At 39.9% G+C, this 21,591-nt stretch overlaps 1 protein-coding gene across 49 annotated transcripts in view; it reads right to left on the bottom strand.

The window, feature by feature from the left end:
• Positions 1–21,591, bottom strand: part of ptprda (protein tyrosine phosphatase receptor type Da) — a 428,165-nt gene that overhangs the window by 34,289 nt on the left and 372,285 nt on the right. For 8 of the 49 annotated variants that reach the window (XM_033651566.2, XM_078164082.1, XM_078164076.1 and 5 more), the window contains 14 exons: positions 19,635–19,823; positions 16,812–16,820; positions 16,028–16,045; positions 13,929–14,039; positions 12,690–12,701; positions 8,292–8,561; positions 6,591–7,172; positions 5,962–6,107; positions 5,148–5,292; positions 3,240–3,545; positions 2,173–2,366; positions 1,759–1,785; positions 1,203–1,320; positions 136–723 (listed from right to left, as the gene is read on the bottom strand). In XM_033651566.2, coding sequence (XP_033507457.1) covers positions 136–723; positions 1,203–1,320; positions 1,759–1,785; positions 2,173–2,366; positions 3,240–3,545; positions 5,148–5,292; positions 5,962–6,107; positions 6,591–7,172; positions 8,292–8,561; positions 12,690–12,701; positions 13,929–14,039; positions 16,028–16,045; positions 16,812–16,820; positions 19,635–19,823 — 2,715 coding nt within the window. The remainder of the gene's footprint in view (positions 1–135; positions 724–1,202; positions 1,321–1,758; positions 1,786–2,172; positions 2,367–3,239; positions 3,546–5,147; positions 5,293–5,961; positions 6,108–6,590; positions 7,173–8,291; positions 8,562–12,689; positions 12,702–13,928; positions 14,040–16,027; positions 16,046–16,811; positions 16,821–19,634; positions 19,824–21,591) is intronic. The other 41 variants (XM_033651578.2, XM_033651580.2, XM_033651582.2 and 38 more) reach the window with 16 other exon arrangements.

Below are 21,591 nucleotides of genomic sequence, written 5' to 3'. Positions count from 1 at the left end.
GCGGTTGATTCCAGACTTTGTCAACTTCTGCCATTTGAGGCTTTCAGAGGAAGCTGCTGTGGTTGGAAAGGGCTGCGCAGGGAAAGGTTGATTTTAAAAGGGAAAGAGCTAAAAAGGTTCAGGGACTGGTCCTACCTTGATCCAAAGGCTGTGTCCTGAATTGGACACTTGGGCTATAGGGACCAGAGCCCTTGCTGGTGAAGGCACACATTTTAATATCATAAGTGGTATCTGCCTTAAGGCCATCCAGGATGACTGTTGATTCCGGGGCGGTGATGAAGAGTTCCGAGGGACTGCGTGGGCTGTTGATGTCCTTATACTGCAGAGCATATTTCACTATTTGGCCGTTTCGCTCTGCCAGCAAAACAGGTTGCCAGCTAACCTGAATGGTGGAGGTGGTGGCGCCCTCTGCTGTAATGCTCTGAGGGTAGCCGCTTGGGACATCCTCATTTGTGGTGACTTCTTTGACCGTTTCTTCGCCAAAGCCCACCTTGTTGCGCGCGGAAAGGCGAAAAGTGTATGAGGCTCCCTTATGGATCTCTTTGGTAGTGTAGTGGTTCTCTCGCTCGGGGAACTCGATGACAGTCAGTGGATCCACGTCTTTGCGGCCAAAACGGAGGCGGTAGCCTTGCAAGGGACCATGGGTTAATGCTGGGGGATGCCACTGGAGGAGAGCTGTGCCCATGTTGGTTGTACTGACCATTAGCCGTGGTTTATCAGGAACTAAGACAGTATCAGTAGAGAAAGGGACAACTTAATATGGAGAACCATGTTTCCATCTTATCATATTTTTGGTACACAGGCATTCAATATCAGTTGATCTACTATCTGTCTGTCTGTGAGTACAGCCAAGTACTTTTAGCATGGTATAACACTGTCAAAAGCAGCGAGTGCAAGAGCTGAATTTGGGTGTTCTTTTTTTCTTGTCTTTCTTTCACTTCCTCTCCATTTTTCATTATTTTGAAAATGCCTACAGCATTGCTGTGTCACACCACTGGGTACGAGTTATTGCAATAAATGAGACAGCAATTAGCTGCATTCACACTTTACACGCTCGATGACAAGAATATTTGCCTCGTGCTTTTTTTCCCTCGTTGGCTGCAGTTTCACAGCTTCACAGAGCAGAAATGCAGTTTCATGTGAAAATGTAGTGTATTAGCAGAGAACCACAGGAGATTTGTCAGCAGTCACAGTTACAATACCTGCGCCAGTGGTGGTGATCAGTTTGGGCTTGCTGCGTGCACCGTCGCCCTTTGTCGTATAGGCTGCCACAGTTACTGAATATGTGGTCTCAGCCTGCAGTTCTGTGATGATCATTTCCTGTAAAGACCCAGGACTTTAGTTGAAGGACACCCACTGGATTATTGCAGATACATGCAAGTACAGAGATATAATGGGATGTGATGTCAGCGTAATCATCACGAAAGACACAACAGACACATTCTCTCAGCATATACTGAAAACTGAGGCATGCTTCAGTGGAAAAGGATAGTGTTAACAAGCGTTGGTAAAAAAACAACTTCGCTGAGCTTAATTTAAAATAGCTTTATCAGAATCAAACCTTTAAGGTCAGTATTAGTGTTAGTCAAGGATTCCATCCACAGTTTTAAAGGTAAATATCTTAAGAAGCTGAAATAGCGCTCAAGCTTAAAACCTTGAGGTCTTGAACTCCTAATGCACAAAAGACACATGCCATTCATGCAGAGGATGACAGCAGGGGAAAACAAGATTGGACTTTTGTCAAGTTTAACTACTCACATGTTCGGTTGAATCATCATATTCCCACTGATTATGATATAAGAATATGGAGAGAAAAGAGACAAGAAATAAGGCCAGGTACAGACACGACTCACTGGTGAGAAAATACACACACACAGTTTGTCTGCAACCACCAAATAAACTTGTTATTTGATAGAAATAATTGCGGCAAAAATAGCATTAATTACATGTAGGCTTCTAGATATGAGTGCTCAATGTCTGCATCCAGCAGAATTGTAATTAGGGATAAATCAGTTTAATAGTAATTGTTTTACTGAGTTCAGTTATTAATATGATATGATGAAAAGGAGCTTTTTTCCACTCCAAATAAAAGACTTTGCCATAAAGGTGAGAAAGAGAATGCGATACTGTGTGTCTGAGAGAAGAGGTGGCTGGCTGAGGAGGCTGTTGTACCTGGGCATCATCAATCAGGATGTCCTTGATGACTGGCTGTCCTGTGGGCTCCCCATTAACCATCCTGACATAGTGCACCTGGTACCCTCGGATCTGACCGTGCTGCTTGGTGGGCATCGGTGAACGCCAGATCACTTTAATTGATGAGGAGTTGACAGCCTCCACCTCAACTTTACGAGGTGGCCCGCTAGGAACTGGAGGAACACCATGGGATAGAAGAAAAAAGGTCAAAATTATAGAGAACCCCGTCACCCTCTTTTTAAATCTTGTCCAAAATCCGTAGCGCAAAATGCTGCAGTGACCAAAAAAAATCACAAAAGTGCAGCAAACTGCAACAAGCACTGCATGACATCAATATTTCAACAATGGTAAGGGGAAAAAACAACAGCAAAAACAGGTCTGACAACTGACCTAATCTTGAAACATTAAAAATGGGTAGTGGATTTTTAAAACATGGAAAAAAAAATGTGTTTTGCCAAAATAGAAAAGTGGAGCCAAAGAGGGGCTTCAAGTGTTTCAAATGCTTGAAGCACTGCAAGAATTTTGGCTATGGTGCGAGGAAAAAAATGAATAAAAAATATGATTTTATCACATGAGGGGAGGAAAAAAAAATGGCCTTCAAAAAATTCTTCCACCTTTTGTTTTTCCCACTGTCCAGAACTTGTCCTTTTGCCAAGTTCCTAAAAAATGAGTTATACAAAAATGCTGCTGTTCAAAAACACTGCAGAGAATATTTCAAAGTTTCAAAAATGACAGTTGGGATGGAAGTTGGAGGCCTGCAGTTGAAAATGCCATACCATGTGTTGAAATTGAGCAGCGTAGGGGGAAAAAAAAGCCAAAAAAAAAGTGCTTTTGCAAAGTGAATCACAGTTTGTTCGGGTGAAAAAGTGCACAGTCCAAAATGGGCTAAAAGTATCAAGTGGTGACAGTCGTATTAGAAGCAGGCAGAGAGGGTAGAAAAGAAGAGGGAGTTGTAGATATAGGCGAGGTTGTTAGTATTTGACGGGGAAGGTTAAGAGGGGGTGGACTGGATTTGCAGCTGGAGGTTTGTTTTAGCGAAAACATACCATCCTCCTCTGTGCGGATGAGCTGTGGCAGGCTTTCCGGTCCTGCCCCGACATCTGTATGAGCAGTGACCGTCACACGGTACTCTGTCCATTTCTCCAAGTTTTCCAAAAGGTACTGAGAGCTTTCCGGTGGTATGTTGGTGATTTGAAGAGCAGTAGTATTTCCCCCTTCAGTTGCAGCATATTGGATGGTGTACTGCGTTATGATCCCATTTTGTAATTCCACTGGTGGTGGCCGCCAACTTACCAGGACATTGGTGGAGCTGGGGCTATAGCACTTGACTCCTTGAGGTGGGCCCGAGGGTTCTGGTTGGCGAGTTGGATTTGGTGCAGGTGAAGGGTTTTTTGTTTGGTCAGGCCATTCATTGAGTTGGATTTTTTGTTTTAAAGGAGTTTCAGTTTTTGGTTTGATCGGGGTGATGATGGTAGAATTGACCAAACAAAGGAAAAAAGAAGAGGAAAATAAAATGACACAAATGAGGAAAAAGCACAAGGACTCATGTGGGTAAATAAAACATACTTCAAATCAATGAAACATCACAAATAAAGACGAAACAAAAGGCAAAAACCAAAACAAGAGTGCACACACTGAAGATGAATGGAAGGTGTTGATTGGAAAAAGGACAGCTTTAACATATGTAACCTACCTTTGGCAAGAAAAAAAAATTAAAAAAGGGAAACAAAAGTCACAAATCCTAATAATCTACTTATTAGATCCTTTAAATTCTAAAATAAAAACCTAAAATATTTGAAAGTACTCAAACAATTTAAGATAAACCATTCCAAAATAAATGTAGTAATAACTAAGACAAATTTGGCAAGCAGTTACCATCAATCCAAAAACATAAAGGTTGATGCTTTAACTATTTAAAACAGAAAAATGTTGTATTTGTCACCAACCTTTCCGAAGCCTGTTGGTTTGTGGTAAAAGCCTGATTGTACAACAGAGAACTTCCCAAGGAGACATGACTGATTTATTAGATTCTGATAACATCGGCATGCACTTTTTGATTTACTTCATCATTTACCTCAGAACATACATCTGGGCAGAGTTTGAACTGTCATACCCACCTGATCCCTGCCCTTGTCTTACAGAGACCCCAGATTTATGTCAGATGTGCAAACAGTTAAGTGTTTTTTCACTTATGGTTGGAGGGAAATTCTGTGACTGCAAATCAGAGTTCAACTGCACTTCATTTAGCTTTTAATAGAATCCAATTTTTCAGTTTTGACCTGTTACATAAATCTGGGGTCTTTTGGGTGGAAATGTCCCTAACTGTAGAGACAATACTTGCTTTGAGCTTTCTATGATATTGTTACTCCACAACTTTCTTTATTCTAATTTGAATTGAGTGTAAACATCAATGCCGAAAAGTGGGAAAATCCCAAGTGGTTCTTGGCAGTGTAGCTACATAGAAAGCTCAGTTTCAAAAATTCTCTACTCTATTATTTCTGGCCGACATGCAATGTCAAGAGACAAGGCTTCCTTAGATGCCCTTTTATTTATGAAAAACAGTTACGCATATGTGGGCATTTCTATAAATAATTCAAGGATTTGTCAGTCATTTCAGTCAGGACTGTTTTTGCACAACAAAGGTGGAGAGGGGTAGTTTTTGTAACCTTGTCTCCTGACTTCACAGGAAAGCCTGGCTACGCTGTCCATGCAACCTTTTCAAAGTGAATACTGCATGGTCAGGTAACACGTATTTACTATTTCAAATGTTTACATCTTTCAAATGCATCAACCCCTTTAAAGAAAAACCATATTCGCTTTATCTGTGCTCAGGACCTTCCTGACATTCTTGTCAATTTTGGGGATTTTGCAGCACACGTAAAATTTGGAATGCATTTGAAAATGTGCTCCTTCCCAAATAGTTTAAACTCTGTCAGATAAGGAAGAAGACCTACGTGTCTGTGGAGTTTCTGCCGAGATCTCATTGGTGTAAGCTCCAACTCCATGTTTACTACGGGCAGCCAGCCGGAAAGTATAAGTAGTGAAGGGCTTCAAGTCCTTTAGCAAGTATGTTGTTGTCGGCTCAAAGCTGATACGTTTCTGTGGGGAGAGTTTCATATTGTCAGTTTTTAAATTAAGACAGGGAGTTCCAAATAAAAAAATGAATACAAGTATACTGCCTCCTGATATGAAAATAAAATTCGAAGGTCTACGATTTTGCTGTCAGAAATAAAACAAGGTGTCAGATTATATAAATGAGTTTGACACTCAATTTAGTACACTTCATAGTGATTGACAAATTACATGGTAAAACCCATTCTTCAGAAGTGTCTGACCAAAGTCTTTCTTTATGTTACAGATTTGTCATACTGTATGAACTATTCCTGATTATACAAACATCAGGAATGCAGCCATAGGGCTGTATTTTTTAGTGTTATGGGGAGACCTTGCAAAATTATTGAGAAATGACACCATATAGTTGCGGTATAAATGTACACATTTCTTTGAACATTTAATGCCCATTATCATGTATAGACAAAATAAAACTACTGGACTGCGTCACTCCTACTTTGGTATTGACTAAGACTTGATAATTAGTGCTATTGGTATTAATAAGTTGGAAGCACAAGACAATGATAATGACACAACATAAAAATAAATGCACAAATACATAACACAATCAAATTACTTATATTTTGTATTGTGTTTGTTACAACAAACTTTTAATGTACTGGCTGGCCAAAAAGATACAAGTCAGGAAATAATTACCTCCTCTTTGTCATCCCTCTTCCTGTATATAAGATCATATCCTGTGATTTGATTTTCCTGTCCGGTCTGTGCTGGGGCGATCCATGACAGCAAAATACTTGTTTCTGATTTGGCTTCTCCTTTGAAGTCAGTTGGTTGGGAGGGAACTGCAGTGGAAATGAAGGGATGAATTCATTACTCTCTACATCTCGCACTATTCATTATCATTACAGTCATACTTGCACAGATGCCACTTTGTGGTTTGAGGTATTGCTACAAGAACCACACTGTATTTCAGGAGACGCTGTTGTTTCGGACAAACCAGGACAGTGCAGACACACAGTACATGGTTACTTCATGCTGAAAAACTTCTTTTCTAGGCGTTTGAATTTCTTGTCCTTAGTTAACTTTTCAGATACAAAACTATTTTTTCCCACTTGAGAAAGCCAATTGAAGTTTTCCCCGACAGCCTGAAGATGTTCATGTGTTTACAACTGCAAACCACTAATGAGGATCTGTGACTAAAAAAAACCCATAGCTTCAAAAATGTTTGTGACACTTAGAGTTTAATTGTGGAGTGTGAACATTTGTTAAACCTTGGATTCGTTCAATTATAGATTCTCTGACAAGGAAAATAAAACAACGCTCACCTCCTGTCTTTGCGATGATTTGAAGGTCTGGGGAAAGAGGTCCGTCGCCTACTGAGGTGTAGGCCAAAACCTTGATGTAGTAGGTCTTATTGGGGATGAGGCCCTGGATGGTGACAAAGTTAGACCCCCGAACTATCTGCTTCTCCCAGAGGTTGACGTGCTGGGTGGAATCCATGGTGTAGTAGACTCGATAGCCCATGATCTGCCCGTTAGCCTCCTCAGGTTCATCCCAGTGGATGACAGCTGTGGTGGTGCTCAGCATGTGACCTCTGACCTGCCTTGGTGCCGTGCTGGGTGCCTGCTCAGCTGTTTTGGCCTCGATGCTCTCACTGGGTGGCCCTCGCCCAATGTTGTTCACCGCCACCACCCGAAACTCGTAGTCTGAGTACGGGCTGAGGCCTCCTACGCTGTATCGAGTGGTGGCTACACCATCAATCTCTTTATACGAGTCCTCTGAGTACTTGGACTTGTGTTGGATGATGTAGTAGGACACTGGTTCAGGATTGCCGGAATCCCAAGTCAATGTTATGCTGGTGGCTGTGCGCTCGGTCACCACAGGAATGCCAGGAGCCTTGGGCAATGCTGTGATGATAATCATTATATACATATTAAGAGAAATGCAAATACACAGCAAGGTTATACCTCTGTAGAATCATTTATTTCATGTTTTGGGCCTTAGAGACTTTATTTTAATTTGCAGATGGTTGAATTATATTGATTACATTCATTTACCAGCCCATTGCACACGATACTGATATTATACAATATATCCTGAGTCATAAGAGACAAATATGTTGTGTGCTTTCTATTAGGTGGGTGGATAGTCTTTATTGTTTCATTTTTCTGGTTTACATTTGTTAAAAAAACAAAAGTCGCACATGAACTAATGTTTGAGATTAAAGGCTCGCATACCCCATGCTCAGCAGCGAAGAGTGCTGTTGTTGTTAATCTCAGATTTCCCAGTGTTTATCACTTTAATAATTTAACAGGTAAATTTATTGCTTTAATTCCCCACACTGTGGCACATGGCAAAAGATATCAGGGCAATAGATTGTCTTTATATGCCATCTGAAGTATGCTTCTGGGGGAGCTTGCTGCCAGACTGTTATATTGTGACTAATATCTCTATGTTATGTCTAGGAAAAACAAAGCTGAGTGTGTGTACGTGAGTCTGTCCCTTGTGTGCAGGGCGACGCCAATCTGGGATATCTGTCGGGTACGCTGCTGTGTAGATATGATTACACTCAGATAAGTAGCATGCCTACAGAGGACACCAAACAATACTGTGCTCACTACCTTTCACACCACCCCTCAAGCCCCCTGCTCTTCTACCTCTTGCTAACAGAAAATGGTGAGCTTGTGGCTCTGTAGCTTTCCGGCTGAGAGATAAGCACTTCACTATATTCTCAATCTGGCATCTAATGCACTGAGGCCGGTGCCAGGGCTTGTCTGAAGCTTTAAGGAATCCTCCGCAGATGACTTATCGTGGCAGTGAGAGGTAAATAACTTTCTTTAAAGCACCGCCAGTAGTCTCTGCTTAGATAGTTTACTCCTAATATAAAACTGCAAATTGATATATGTATTGTAACTATATGCAGGATTTTGAGTGGGCTATTTTAAAGTCCACTTTTAGCCTTCATATGTCTATTGTCGGAGCTGCTGAAATTTCAGCCTTTAATGATAAAGAAGGAGCGGCTTTACCTTTCACTGTTATCTGTGCCACAGCCTCTATCACCCCCAGGGTTGACATGGCCACACAGGTGTAATTGGCTGACTGCCGGACGTCTGTGAGCTCCAAGACGTTCCGTCCAATAGGCATGTCGTCCTCTGGCGTCAGGTCCTCAGCACCCAACATCCATTTGACATATGGCATGGGCGAGCCCACTGCCACACACGTGATATTGACACTGCCGCCTGGCATGATCTCATTGTCTGTAGGTGGAATGGAGAATCGCGGTGGCACCCGGCGTACTGAATAAAAAAAACCAAAACATGGTGTGAAAACCTAGCAGAAAATGGAGCAGCCCAATACATTTATAGAAAAAATGTTCTGAATTCTCCTTGAATGTTGCCAAAGAAAACAGACTGATTGTTTAACACTTAGACATTATACAATAACAACATAAGGATGATGTTAAAGGTTTAATCATAGCACAAAAATTCAATCTGTGTGATAATTTATGATTGTTTGATGAAGGTTAAGTAAACACATTTGATCCAAGAGATTTCAATGGTGAATGGGTTAACACCAACATGAGCCATGCACAAAACGTTCTAATCATCAGTACAGATATACAGAACTGCACAGTGTACTGGAGAGTTGACAGCACTCCACAGTTGTATGCAAAGAAACAACTTCAAGGCTGTGCACTTCCAGCTGATGTGAGATAATGTGCTGCATCACATCCTCACATCACACAAACAATAATGCTCCTTAGAAGTCACACACGCTCTGCACTTTTCAGGCACAATCCAAAGTAGAAACTAGGGCTGTCAAATGTTATGCATTTACACCTTGGATCAACTTTAGAGTGATAACACAGTCACCCTTAACATGTTTCCCTGTCCTGCCTTTACTCTTAAAATTGCCTGTAGACTTTAAAACTCTGCCTGTTGGCTCAGAGGATGAAAGTAAAGTTATGCATACTTTCTTTGTGCCGGTGAATTCAATGACGAATGAGAGGTCTTTAGCTTATCACAAGAGGACCAATTATGTTAGCGCTTAAAGCATTAACGTGTCTCGCTACACTACGTTCTATGATTGTACAAATCAGTCCGGGCCCGTGAATGAATCAAAATCAAGAACATTAACCGATGCTAATTCAAATTATTTCAACGGGACTGCAGGCCTCAGTACAGTTTCAGATAATGGGCTGACAGAGCTTATTCAGATTGAAAGTTCTGAGATGTAACTTTACCTTTACCCAGGAACATGTGGCAAATGTCAAGCACCTAAACAAGCCACGTCTTTATAAAAAGGAGCAGATAAGATGCTTGAAGTATATATACAGTACAATATAATCACTGAAAGAAGCTTTTCAGCTGCGTAAAGTGTGTAGGATTTAGGGGAATCTATTGGCAGCAATGGAATATGATAATTATGTTTTCCTGAGTGTATAATCACCTGGACCCACAAATCGTTGTTTTAGCTTAGAATGAGCCCTTAACTAGCAAAACTGTAACCTAAAATAATTGTTTAATAGTCTAGTCTTTGCTTTAACCCCGAGATTAAACTTACAGGACACCTCATGGCCTAACTTCAAAAACAAAACAAAACAAGATGATTTTTTATTTATTTATTTTATATCGATTTTTCCTCTTTGTATTGCTTCTGGCAAGCCTGCAGCCACGACTGGACTTCCTTGCAGATTTTTATCCATCTTTATATCCATCTAGTCATATGGGGTTTCTGTATTTTGATGTCAATATAGTGTTTTGCATCAATAGCTGATCCCATGGACTTACAAGGCAGACTCTTAATTTCCATGTACTTTGGTGTGAGACCAAATTGTACAAATTATAGGAAAACATGGACAGTATATTTCTCTATGCCTTCATACTTGATATGCATCATATAAACTGAACTCATGTGTGTAATATTCAGTCCAGTTTGCCTGATTTTCCAATCTTTACAAATAAAACTAGCCCATATTTTGCCATCAAGCCCAACTTTTCGTTTTCCTCAAACCAAAATCATTCAGGATGTGGTGCACACAGCTTATCATATAAAGTTTGAACATGCACTTAGAGCACTGGTTGAGACAGTCGCAGGGCTCACCGCAACGTTCGCTGTGCATCGTGCATAACCACACCCATACAGGTGGAATACCAACTTTTGGGTTGGGTTAGGGTTAATGTTAGGGTCTGCCATGTTACATGGCCATGTTCCTAGAGTAGCCCAGAATGGACAAACCAAACACTGGCTCTAGCGAGGGCATTTGTTTTTACATTATCTTGGAAAGGGAGAATTGAGTTGTGAGGGGTGTTCAGTTTGTTGTAATCTGCAACCTCATCTCTAGATAGCACTAAATCCCACACACTGCTCCTTTAAAAATGTTTTCACAATTTATGTAGAGTACACAAAGTAATCATTTTGTTACATTAATACAGATGCAGGAAACTATGGTCAGATGTGTTTCTTAGTGCTGAGTCTTAGTTAACCAAGGTTTGTGTTATATAAGTTTTCTTGTGATTCATAAGTTTTGCTGATGCTAAACAATTTCAAAATATAATCGAGTGTGATTCTACAGCACTGTTGATATTAATCTGGATTTTTTTAAAAAAAAAACAAACATATTATTTGACAGCTCTAGCAGATACACATTTTCCCAAAAAAAATTCCAAATAAATAAATAAAAAGCTAAAACTTCAAAGAAAAGTTTACACTTTAAAGTTAACTTAAATGTATAACATTCATAATGCACACGGATGGCTTCAAGGCCTTTTGGACGGGAGCAAGAGTCCGTCATGCATACAAGAACAATACGTGACTTTGTGAGGCAACCATGTAAGGGAGTCAAGGGGAAGAGGGCTGCGGGGGCAAAATAAGTAGTAAAGGAAGACGTGGTGGCACAGGGTGTGATGGAAGGGTTAGTCTGGTAGCGCTACATTGTTGTAAATGTGGCTTGCTCAAGGTCCCGGGTGAATTAAGAAACACTTAGAGGAAGGCAACAACATCTTCGGACAAAGGGTAAATGAATGGACATAATAAAAAAGACAATATATTATTCCTCCTCAGGGTTTACTGGGGAGGATTTGTATACAAAAACATTTAAATCCAGATCATGTGGATAACTAAGGGGTTTAGGCATAAGGGAAACACACCAGGTAGTGCTGTTAAACATTTAGGACTGAAATTAAAAGTAAAGTCAGTGTTACTGCTGATGGTATTTGAAATAGATCACTGTTAGCTTGGATTAGATCTCGTATTATGTTCTGTAGTGAACTTTAAAGAAAGCTGTTAAGAAATATGTCACCTTTAAGTGTCTGAATACTTATATTTATTGCCCGTTAATAGACCCTGCTTTGTAAACAACGTCTATAGTCATTCCTGTGACTGTAAACGAGGTAGATGTGCAGGTATATTTGACTGCAACATAGGCACGTGCTTCCTGCTGCCTGCTACTAATCCACCAAGCCCATTCTGTTGAGCACACTGCAGCTCTCCAGAGAGGAAATCTAGGGGAACTGCTTGCATTATTAAATACAACGTTTCTCTCACTCAATATTTAATTAATATCCAATTGGATCATGCTCCCCACAGACATAATATTATCCTGCTCATTTGAATATCATTACATTTGTCAAGTCTCATGGATAACGCTCTAAATACATCATTCTTTGGCGACTTCCTGCGCGGAAACAACCTCGTCAGAGGAAGTGTATAATCTCTGAGGGCAAGGTTGTTTTTACAGCTTGGCGCTTGACTTTAGTGCCAATTACAACAAAGGATGGATTTTGCTTTAACATATTTTTATCTCGGAGAAACTTCAATTGGAGAGAGCACCACAGGGAAAATTTGAGTGTAGTGATGCTTAAATGGCTCTACGGAGAGAAAGATTCAGCGCTCATATGGAGCAGCTCTGCATCTATGTAAAACAGCAGCTATTAGTTTCAGGAGCCCATAGAAATCAAGGACATTGTTCCCACTGACATTATGTGTGAAATTACTTGTTTTTGTAACATAATTTATGTATTCATTTCTTCCCCCTCTTATCCCATCAACCTGCTGTGTATTCATCAGAGAAACCGAGCAGGAACACTGACAGGGAAAGGGTTTGGGCGAGGGCTGGGGAAAAGGGAATGACTAGCTCAAGCGTAGGAGGCGACCATGCAAATAAACCCTTGGACAGATGCAAATATCGTCCCGACCACCCCACCTCAAGGATGCAAACATGCACCACCTGTTGGACAATCAAGCACTCTGACAAGGACTAGGGGCATTCTCAATGGGAGCATGAACATTGAATGAGCGAAAAGAGTAAAAGAAAAATTGATATCGATAGAAGTTTAAAGAAAAGAGAGAGATTGTCTTTGTGGCAAACAAATGAATGTATTTCTGTTTTGTGTGTTGTGTTCAAAAAGTAAAAACACACCAACCTTCTCGCAGCTCTGAGGGATGTAGGAAATTTGATGCAGAACAAAATGAAATAAGGAAAGGAGAAAAACAAGGGAAACACAGAGAGTAAAAAGGCCATGTTTTAGGTGTTCAAATGCTGCTTAAACAATTCGAAGGACCTTCTGTCTCCACGGTGCGGGGGAGTCCCTTGTATCTCCCTGATACCCAGATTACAAAGCGAAAGTCTGACCTGGCTGAGCTCAAACACTTTGAATAAAAAAGAGTGTTTACTTTAATACAAACTCTGCCCGAGCCATATGGTTAGCTTTTATTTAGATTATAATGAGTGCTCTAATATATAATATGTATTATGAGACTTGGGCGCTGGATGGTATTTGCTGATTAGAAAAGCTAACCATAGGACTCAATAACATTGTAAAATGGCTATGAAAATTACAAAAAGAATATTTATCTGATACAAATATGTGTATTTAATTAAGAATTAGAATTTAAGAATTTAAATAAGACAATACTTGACAAAACTGTAAGTTAAACAGTGGGTTTTGTACATAAAAGCAAATGAAGCCTTGACTGCTGTGTCCATATAAAAGTGAGAAGTGGTAATATTGTGACTTTAAAAGACAAAAAGATCTTAACCTCTATTAAAAAAAAAAAAGATTACTAACAACCAAAAACTGTGACTATGTTTTTACTATTTTATTTTTACAAAGAGTAGGATTATGAAATACCCTTGATATTAGAATTATTTTATCCCAGTTTTAGCCCTTGAAATTTTTAAATTGAATTTAATTGTCATTAAAACTAGTGAGATTAAAGGCGTCCTTCCAATGTTGATCAATAGGGAGAAAAAAGGCCAGAGAGGATCTGTTCACTGCCGGGGAAAGAGTTGGGACTGATGAAGGAGGGCCGGTCGCCCTTTACCCCCTCCGACAGTCAGGTTTGAAAGGCAATTAGTAGATAAACACAGCAAGCAGTCTACTCATTGGTGTTAGACTCAGGATTATCAACAGAAAGGACCAGAAACACATAACAGAGCAGATACTGTAGGTTCAAATCAGTGCAGGTAAGTCAAGTGCAAAAAAAAAAAAAAAGTAAAAAAACAAACAAAACATCAAAAACAAAACATACTTACAATGGCCTCGCAGGAAATGGCCCCTGCAGACTTTATTGGCTGATTTAAAGGTTCCTCATAAATTTTAAAGAGAAAGTTAACATAATGTTTGACAAGAGCATGCCAGTGTCGTCAACATGTTTCCTACCTCTGACATAAAGATTCGCTGGGGCAGAGTAGCGGGTTCCATCGTTGTTGGTCGCCACACATTCATACTTCCCCTGGTCAGACTCTTCGCTCTGCTCTATCTGGAGGGCTCCTGGTTGGGAATAGCAAACGAGGTAGCGAGGTATGTTTGGTTAAAATGATGTTGATCGCATCCAGTTCACTTTAAGCAAAAAAGAAAAAGAAGTGTTTGACCTCAAGGAGGCCAACATCAGCCACCTTCATTTCTAGTTATGCTTTGTCCTTTAAAGCCTCAGACAGTTTGAGGAAAGTTGTAATTAAACAATATCCAATAAACTGCACGGATGAAATGCTATGTTCTGCATCTGTTACTATATACTCTATGTTTTAAAGTTTATCCCCCATCATTATCACAGCCTGATCCTCTGGCTGAGGACTGTGTTATCCTACATTAGGTGAGGGATAGCTGCAAATGGCAATCATGCAAGACATTGCAATACAAGTTTATTGTTCCACTTAACAGGGCTAAAGTAACAACAAGGGAAAGGAAAATAACACATTGTCAACAAAATCCAAAAGAAATAAAAGGAAAATCACCTAAGTTATCTTCTGTCTATAAAACATTTACCTTGTTGGTGACTTCTTTAGAGAAAAAGCCTGATTACTTATAAGGCTATAGGGTTTTAAAAGACACTCATCCTAACGCCAATGTCCAAAAAATGTCATAATTTCACTTTGAAGAATAGGGGCAAGCCCTTCAATATACAACATGTCACTGGACTGGTCAATATGGGGATGAGTGATACTGCTTCAGGGAAACATGGATCAAACAAAAGAGGTTTACAGTATAAGAAAGCAGCATAACAAGGGAGGACAATTGAAAGAAAGAAATTTAGGTATGAATTTTAGCATATTCAATCACAGATCGAGCGACCAACATTCATCTAACTGAATAATTTGGGACTTCATCTAGGTGAAGTAGCTTTCAAAAAATGCAGCCCATACAAAAAAATTGAAAAATGCTGCTCATATATTTGGAAAAATATTAATTGAAGTATTATGTAAGGCAAAACCAACATATAACCCTCTGTAACAAAAGTTTTGACATGCAAATCTTGACAAGAAATGTATGTCGGCACAACTTACAACCTTCTGACAACCCTTAGCTGAAAAATAAAATGCAATTGTATTAGAAGACAAAATTCAAAATATCGACCTGAGCCGACAAGAAGGCAACCAACCACTGCTTTTAGCTTGTGAAAGCTACAAAAGACACCCATAAAAATCCACCAATGGGATCAGCAGTGTGGTGTCACATGACCCAGGGAAAAATGGCTTTATGCATCAACAACTCTCCAGCTTCATGTCACACGGCAAAAATGAGCCAATCAGGTCCTCGCCAGACTCTACTGTTTGCCTTCCCCAAACCCTGAAGAAAAAAAAGTCAAAAAGTAAAATAGTCTCCAAACCCAAGAAAAGTAAGAAAAATAGGTGAAAGAGAAAAAAAGCACCGTAGAAACTTTATCAAAAAAGTGGTTGTTTGGGCTTTTTTGTAGAGGTACAGGAGAGGAAAGCAAATAGAAGAAATGGAAAAAAATAGTTTCAAAGATAGAAAGAATTCTTTGGGAGAAAAAAGCAGAGGAGAGGCAATGTTGTCTTCAGCATGCCTGCGTGATTCCACAGCATCTGTGCATATTTTTTAGTGCTGAACAAGAACAGCTAAGGGGGAAAAATGCTTGGTTGTTTTAGTTGGACAAAAAGAGGGACACATGATTCGCTATGGCCAAAAAGAAAACAAAAATGAACGGAAAAAATATAGTTTAAAAAAATAATTGTCATTGGATATGCTTATTTGAGCCAGGGCAAGCATATCGCAACTGAGCTAAACAGGCTCTTGAAACCAGAATACAAAGGAGTAAATAAAGCATAGACAAAAAAAAATGGAGTACAAATTTAGTCAACGAAACAGGACAAATAAGAAGGAAGGTCCATATGAACGTAATGGGATTTGGTCTTGGTAAACAGGACAAAAATGGAGGTGATTCAAGTGAATGGATGGGTTGACAGCAAGAATGAATTTGTATTATTTTCATTCTGTGAACGTCAGTTCAGCACTCTTACCTCTTATTGGTGTACCACCTGGGTGGATAATATGAATGCAAATAAGATTAGAAAGAAGAAGCATTAGTACGAGTAGATAGAGGCTGGGGGCTTTGGAAGAAGAATCAAATTAGATTTAACAGGGTACGTAAATAAAGGTACTAGAGGAAAGAGAAAGGAGAGAGAGAGAGAATAAGAACTTTTCTGTACTCTACTGGCAAAGAAAGACAGGATTCATCATAGAAAAATCATAGGTCAGAGAGAAGAACTTGTACATTGATGTACCACGGGGAGGTGCCATTTTGGAAGTGGCAATGGCTTCTGAGGACCATCTACTGAGGGGAAAGACTTTGTGGACTTTGTGTGTGAGATTGAGAGCAGACATATTTAAACAATTTAAGATCCCTTTGCTTCACCTGAGCTAAGCAGAACTGGACACCTCCCTAGAATTCTTGAAATTTACATACCCACTATGCTGGTATTGAAAGATTAAATAAGTGAGTAAGTGGTGGTCAGTGAGTGAGTAACATACATGTGAGGAGAGGTCATTACCCAGGTCAGTATATGACAAAACTAAGATAAGGTTTGGTGATTATAATCTCTAGATAAAGGTGATACTACTGTATATAGCTGGCAGTGGTGGGACACTTGAACACCGTGGGGGTGAGGGAAAAGTGTATGTGCCTCTAGTAGTAGCCCTGCCACTAAACTATCTGTTAGTAAAATGCATGCCATGCATTTTAATAGTTGTTGGAAACATGGAAATTAGTGGGGGGTGATGTGTGCTTTAGAGCTAAGCACTTACCAAAGGATTCTGTAGATTTAAAAATATAGAGAGAAGAAAGACAGCATAAGAATATGATTATATTCTTTAAGTAAGTTTAGTTAACAAAGGTTTCGTTAATGCTTGATCAACTACGTGAATCAAAGTCGCACATTAGAAATGAGGGTTAATTCTACACAGTTCTGTTGAAAACAAGTCAGCAGCAGGTAAGTAAGGTTAACAAGACGGTTTAACAAAGGACAGCTGTGAAATCTGTGAAGACAGGTGGTCAAACATACAAGACTTAAAATTTACAAGTAGTTGCGCTAATGCGTTGTCGTTAGCTGGCACATAAACAACCTGTTCTCACAGAAATACGTGAAATGACCACGACCTCTTAACACCTCATTCCGTGGTGGCAGCTCGTAATGGGTTGAAATTACATGCCGGTACCATGGAAACAATGCCAATGTAAAGTCAATTAGGATCCTTTGTTGTGGTGGACACACGAATTCCCTGATTGAACAACGTCACGTCAACCTCGTTTTCCTCAGTGATATCTTTAACATTCCTGTATACACACAAAAACATGGAAGTGTCCTTGATAACTCAACAATATGACAGGTTAATGTCAAGGCCATAAAATAAAATAAATGTATTTTGCCAGCTTTTGATAGCGTAGCGCTTTAAGAGCAATGTTCTGTGGGCGGATGGGGCGCGTTCCACTACTGTTTAGTAGCTACTGTCTGCGGGCTTCATTCCATTTCTGATTGTCGTCTGTCTGCTGTAACCGAATCCAAACGTCACTAATAAATAAATAAATAAGAAGAAAAAAATAAGGCTGAGCACGGAAGAACCAGAGAGGAAACACCATCACATGGAGCCGTCCGCCCCCGGCCACCCTCCACTCCACCAGGGGAGAGCAGACCCCAAACCAGCGCCACAGAACTGTTATAGAGAGCTCTTGACCTCAACTATCATGTGAGTGTAGTAAACAACTGTGGGTGCTGGCAGATATGGGCAAAATATGGATAAAATTAATTTTCACCCATTTAGAAATTAGATATTTAAAATCTGATTACACAGGTGTGTTTACCATCCCCTTAAAGTCCACAGTGTACTCTCAATTCAGTATTTACAACTTCCAAATCTAGGAAAAACACTTATATTTTTAAAAAAAAACTACAATTCCCTAGGACCGTGCAGCTTGATACATATCAGCAACATAGTTGTAATTCTTCTGATTTGCAAAGTAGGGCTCTAAATAGGGTTGAAAAAAAGATATATCTATCCAATATATCTAATATCTAGTAAAGCCGAACCAGTAAACACACTGCACCTAGATGAACTATGTTAAGAAAAAGTAAGGATGATGGCTAATTTTTGATATTTTAGCTAATATGCTAGAAATTGCGTTTTTAGGACGGTAGGTTTTTGCGGCTTGCAAAACAGAGTTGTAAAATAGGGTCTTAAAAAGGTACATCTACTTAATATATCTAATATTTAGTAAAGCCGAACTAGCAATGACACTGCACCTAGATGAACTAATGTTAAGTAAAAAAGTAAGGATGTTGGCTAATTTCAGATATTTTAGATAGTATTCTCGAAACGGCATTTTTGGGACGGTACGTTTTTTTGCGGCTTGTTAGAGTCGTAAAAAGATACATCTACTGAATATATCAAATGTCTAGTAAAGCCGAACTAGTAATGACACTGCACCTAGATGAAATATGTTAAGAAGAAGTAAGGATGATGGTTCATTTCAGATATTTTAGCAAGTTCTCTAGAAATGACATTATTGAATCAGGGAATTCGTGTGTCAACCACGACAAAGGATCCTAACTGACTTTACATTGGCATTGTTTCCGTGGTACCGGTACATAATTTCAACCCATTACGTGCTGTCACCACGGAATGCAATGTTAAGAGGTCATGGTCATTTCACGTATTTCTGTGAGATCAGGTTGCACATAAAGCTGCAAGCTATGTCAACTTTTTGGAAAGTAGAATAATCTCTTTGTATTGAGATACTGAAATCAAACTTGGGGTACTCAGGCGAATGGGTATATTAGGGTATGTCGCAGGCAAATAAAAACAAAGCTGGCATCTACACATTAAAGCAAGGGCTGTAAATCCAAAGAATCAAGGGGTGAGGGAAAAGCCTTATGAAGTTTTACGCACTACTGTGGCTAATTAGTGTCCAGAAACAGGTGTATTTCTTTAACCTAAAGATGCTTATGCTTATGCTTATACAAAGCAAATATTTATTCAGAGGAGGTTAAAGGATCCCTCTTTTGGAAGTAAAATTTCAACAAATGCACAAGGACGATGATTAATTTGCTATTCTACATGTTTTCCTATTTTAAAGTCATGTGCACTCGTTAGCAGATTCTGGATGAAGCCGAATGTTGAATATTAATTGTTTAAAAAAAAAAAGGCATAAGAAATGAAGAGAATGGATCCAAAGGAAAAAATACTGCACCAATGCAGTGGAAAGGAAATCAACACAAAACAGCAAAAGAATTCATTGTAAAAAGTCACAGCAGTGAGCAATGAGGGCAGAAGTTAGGGCAGAAGCCAGCAAAACACAGAGGGGGAACAATCCCAACAGCCCATGACAACACTGGAAGACAAAGGGAGACACACATACAGACAGCACACACCGGGGCGTACAGAGAGTAGAGGACAGGAAGTAGAAACAATGCCATTACCTACAAAATTAAAAGCCAAATGAGAAGTTAAATTATGGGAGGAAGAAGAGGATGAAAGAACAGAGGAGACAACAGGGGGAGCAGATCAGATAGAAGGCAACAAGAAAGAAGAATCCCTGTTTTCGTAATTAAGTTTTCAGCAGAGGAAACCTACCTGATCTGAGCTGCTTAATGCGCCCATTGTTGTTGGTGGTGTTGACAGGGAGGAAGTCTTTAAACCAGGAGATGTCTGGATCGGGGTTGCCGCTGGCGGCACAGAGCATGGTGGCAGTGCGTGTTCGCTCCACCACTTTCAACTGTGGGCCCATGTCTATGGTGGGGAAACCAGGGGGCAGCTGGTCCTCTGGAAAAAGATGAGAGACATTGTAGCAGAGGTCAGATTCAAAGAGTCAGTGTTCCTCCTCAAACCATGTGCAGAGCTAATGAGGAGGGAGAGCCAGTGGGAGTCATAGTCATGAGCCTGCAGAGCAACAGAATGAGCGACAGATCTATCTGCAAATGTTGGTCATGTGTCGTGTGTAGTTACAAAGAGACAGTAGAGGAGCAAGATAGAAGATGCTTTTTTTTGTTAAAGTGTTAACTCTGTAAGTAAAACATTAATTGTTTCTAAAGTCATGACATTTACAAACTGTTTTCCCTACCCATAATTGGTATTGACAAGGACACAAAATGAACAAAATGTGGAAAAGGACGACAGCACAGTTTAATTTCCAAGCAATTAAAAGGAAAGTTCAGGGGTATTTGGGGAAATAAACATAATCACATTCTTGCTCAGAGTTAGATAAAGATAAAGAGAAGATAAATACCACTCTCGTATCTGTCTGTTTAATTTGAAGCTGCAGCTTTTTTCATACATGTTCACATTCTATGGATCATTTTGTCACATAGATTCTCTGGATTGTAAGTTTATTATGTTCAGTTGCTCTTCCCAAGGTTTTTCCTTATCTGTTACAAGGGTCTAAGGACAGAGGGTGTCGTCTACTGTACTAGATGTCGACCGATAGTGGATTTTTAAAGCTCGATAAAATGATAGTTTGGAAAAGCCGATAGCTGATTAATTGGCTGATATCACTTTGCTTTGCTCAAGCACGGTAGCACTGGACCCTCTGTTGAAGTGCAGCCAAAAAATCATGAAGAACAATACACTTTCACAAACTCACACGGCAGAGCGGACCTGTTTTCTCTGGACCTTTACCCACTGATCAGCTCCTTTTTGCTCCATTTAACACAACCCTCCCCTCTTCAGCTCCGAGTGAGGATGCACTGGTGGAAGCTACACAGCCATCAGCTACTACTAGAGCCAAGTTCTGCCAATAATGATAGTTTGTGAAGCGTCTTATCGGCACCAATTAATCGGCCAAATCGATCATTTTGTCAACCTCTATACTGTGCACTACAGATTTTGATTTGTGATATTGGGCTACATAAATATAATTAACTTGACAGCTAGGAGTCACCGAAAAATAATTTTTTGGAGTGTTTTTCTTTAGATAACAGAGAGGAATAAAGTATAGCTACCCTGGCTAAACATGCATTCAGGTGAGGTGGGGCTTTGAAGTTCTTTGATGGTGGCAGGTGGCTTTGCTGTGTTGAATAAGCTGTCTTGTTCCTGCCTGTGTCTCAACTTACCGACTGAACAAGGCGGGCTACATCTTGCTGCCGTTTGAGATGTGAGGAGAAGATAACTCACGTTGCTCCTTGCTCCAAACATGTTCTTTTAGCAAAACAAAGGGAATCAAAGCCGAGAGCAGCTTTGTCTGAAGCTCACGGCTCCAAACAGGAAGTATTTTCAGCTTGCAGCAAGTGATGATCTTTGAGAGGGCGCAGAGTGGAATTTTCCATATGCCACGAGATCTCCGTATGCAGAATGTCTGCCTCTCTGCAAAGTTAGCTGAGTGTAAATCTGCAAAACAAGACCTGCTTATTCTGAATGCCAATGAGGTTTATGTGCACCTTTAAGTTTTCCTTTCCCCGCTGTGATATGGCTAATTAGTGTCTTCCGCTGCTCTCGTAAACGGCACCTTTTTGGAAACACTTTCTTCATTAAATTTTCATGAGGAGACATCAGTCTGGAAACAGCTTTGAGATGCCATAGCCTGCACACAGCCAAA

This window comes from Epinephelus lanceolatus, chromosome 22, assembly GCF_041903045.1.
Source record: "Epinephelus lanceolatus isolate andai-2023 chromosome 22, ASM4190304v1, whole genome shotgun sequence".
Classification (NCBI taxonomy): domain Eukaryota; kingdom Metazoa; phylum Chordata; class Actinopteri; order Perciformes; family Serranidae; genus Epinephelus; species Epinephelus lanceolatus.
The sequence above is the reverse complement of the archived record's forward strand: the minus strand, read 5'-3'. Positions and strand labels throughout refer to the sequence as shown.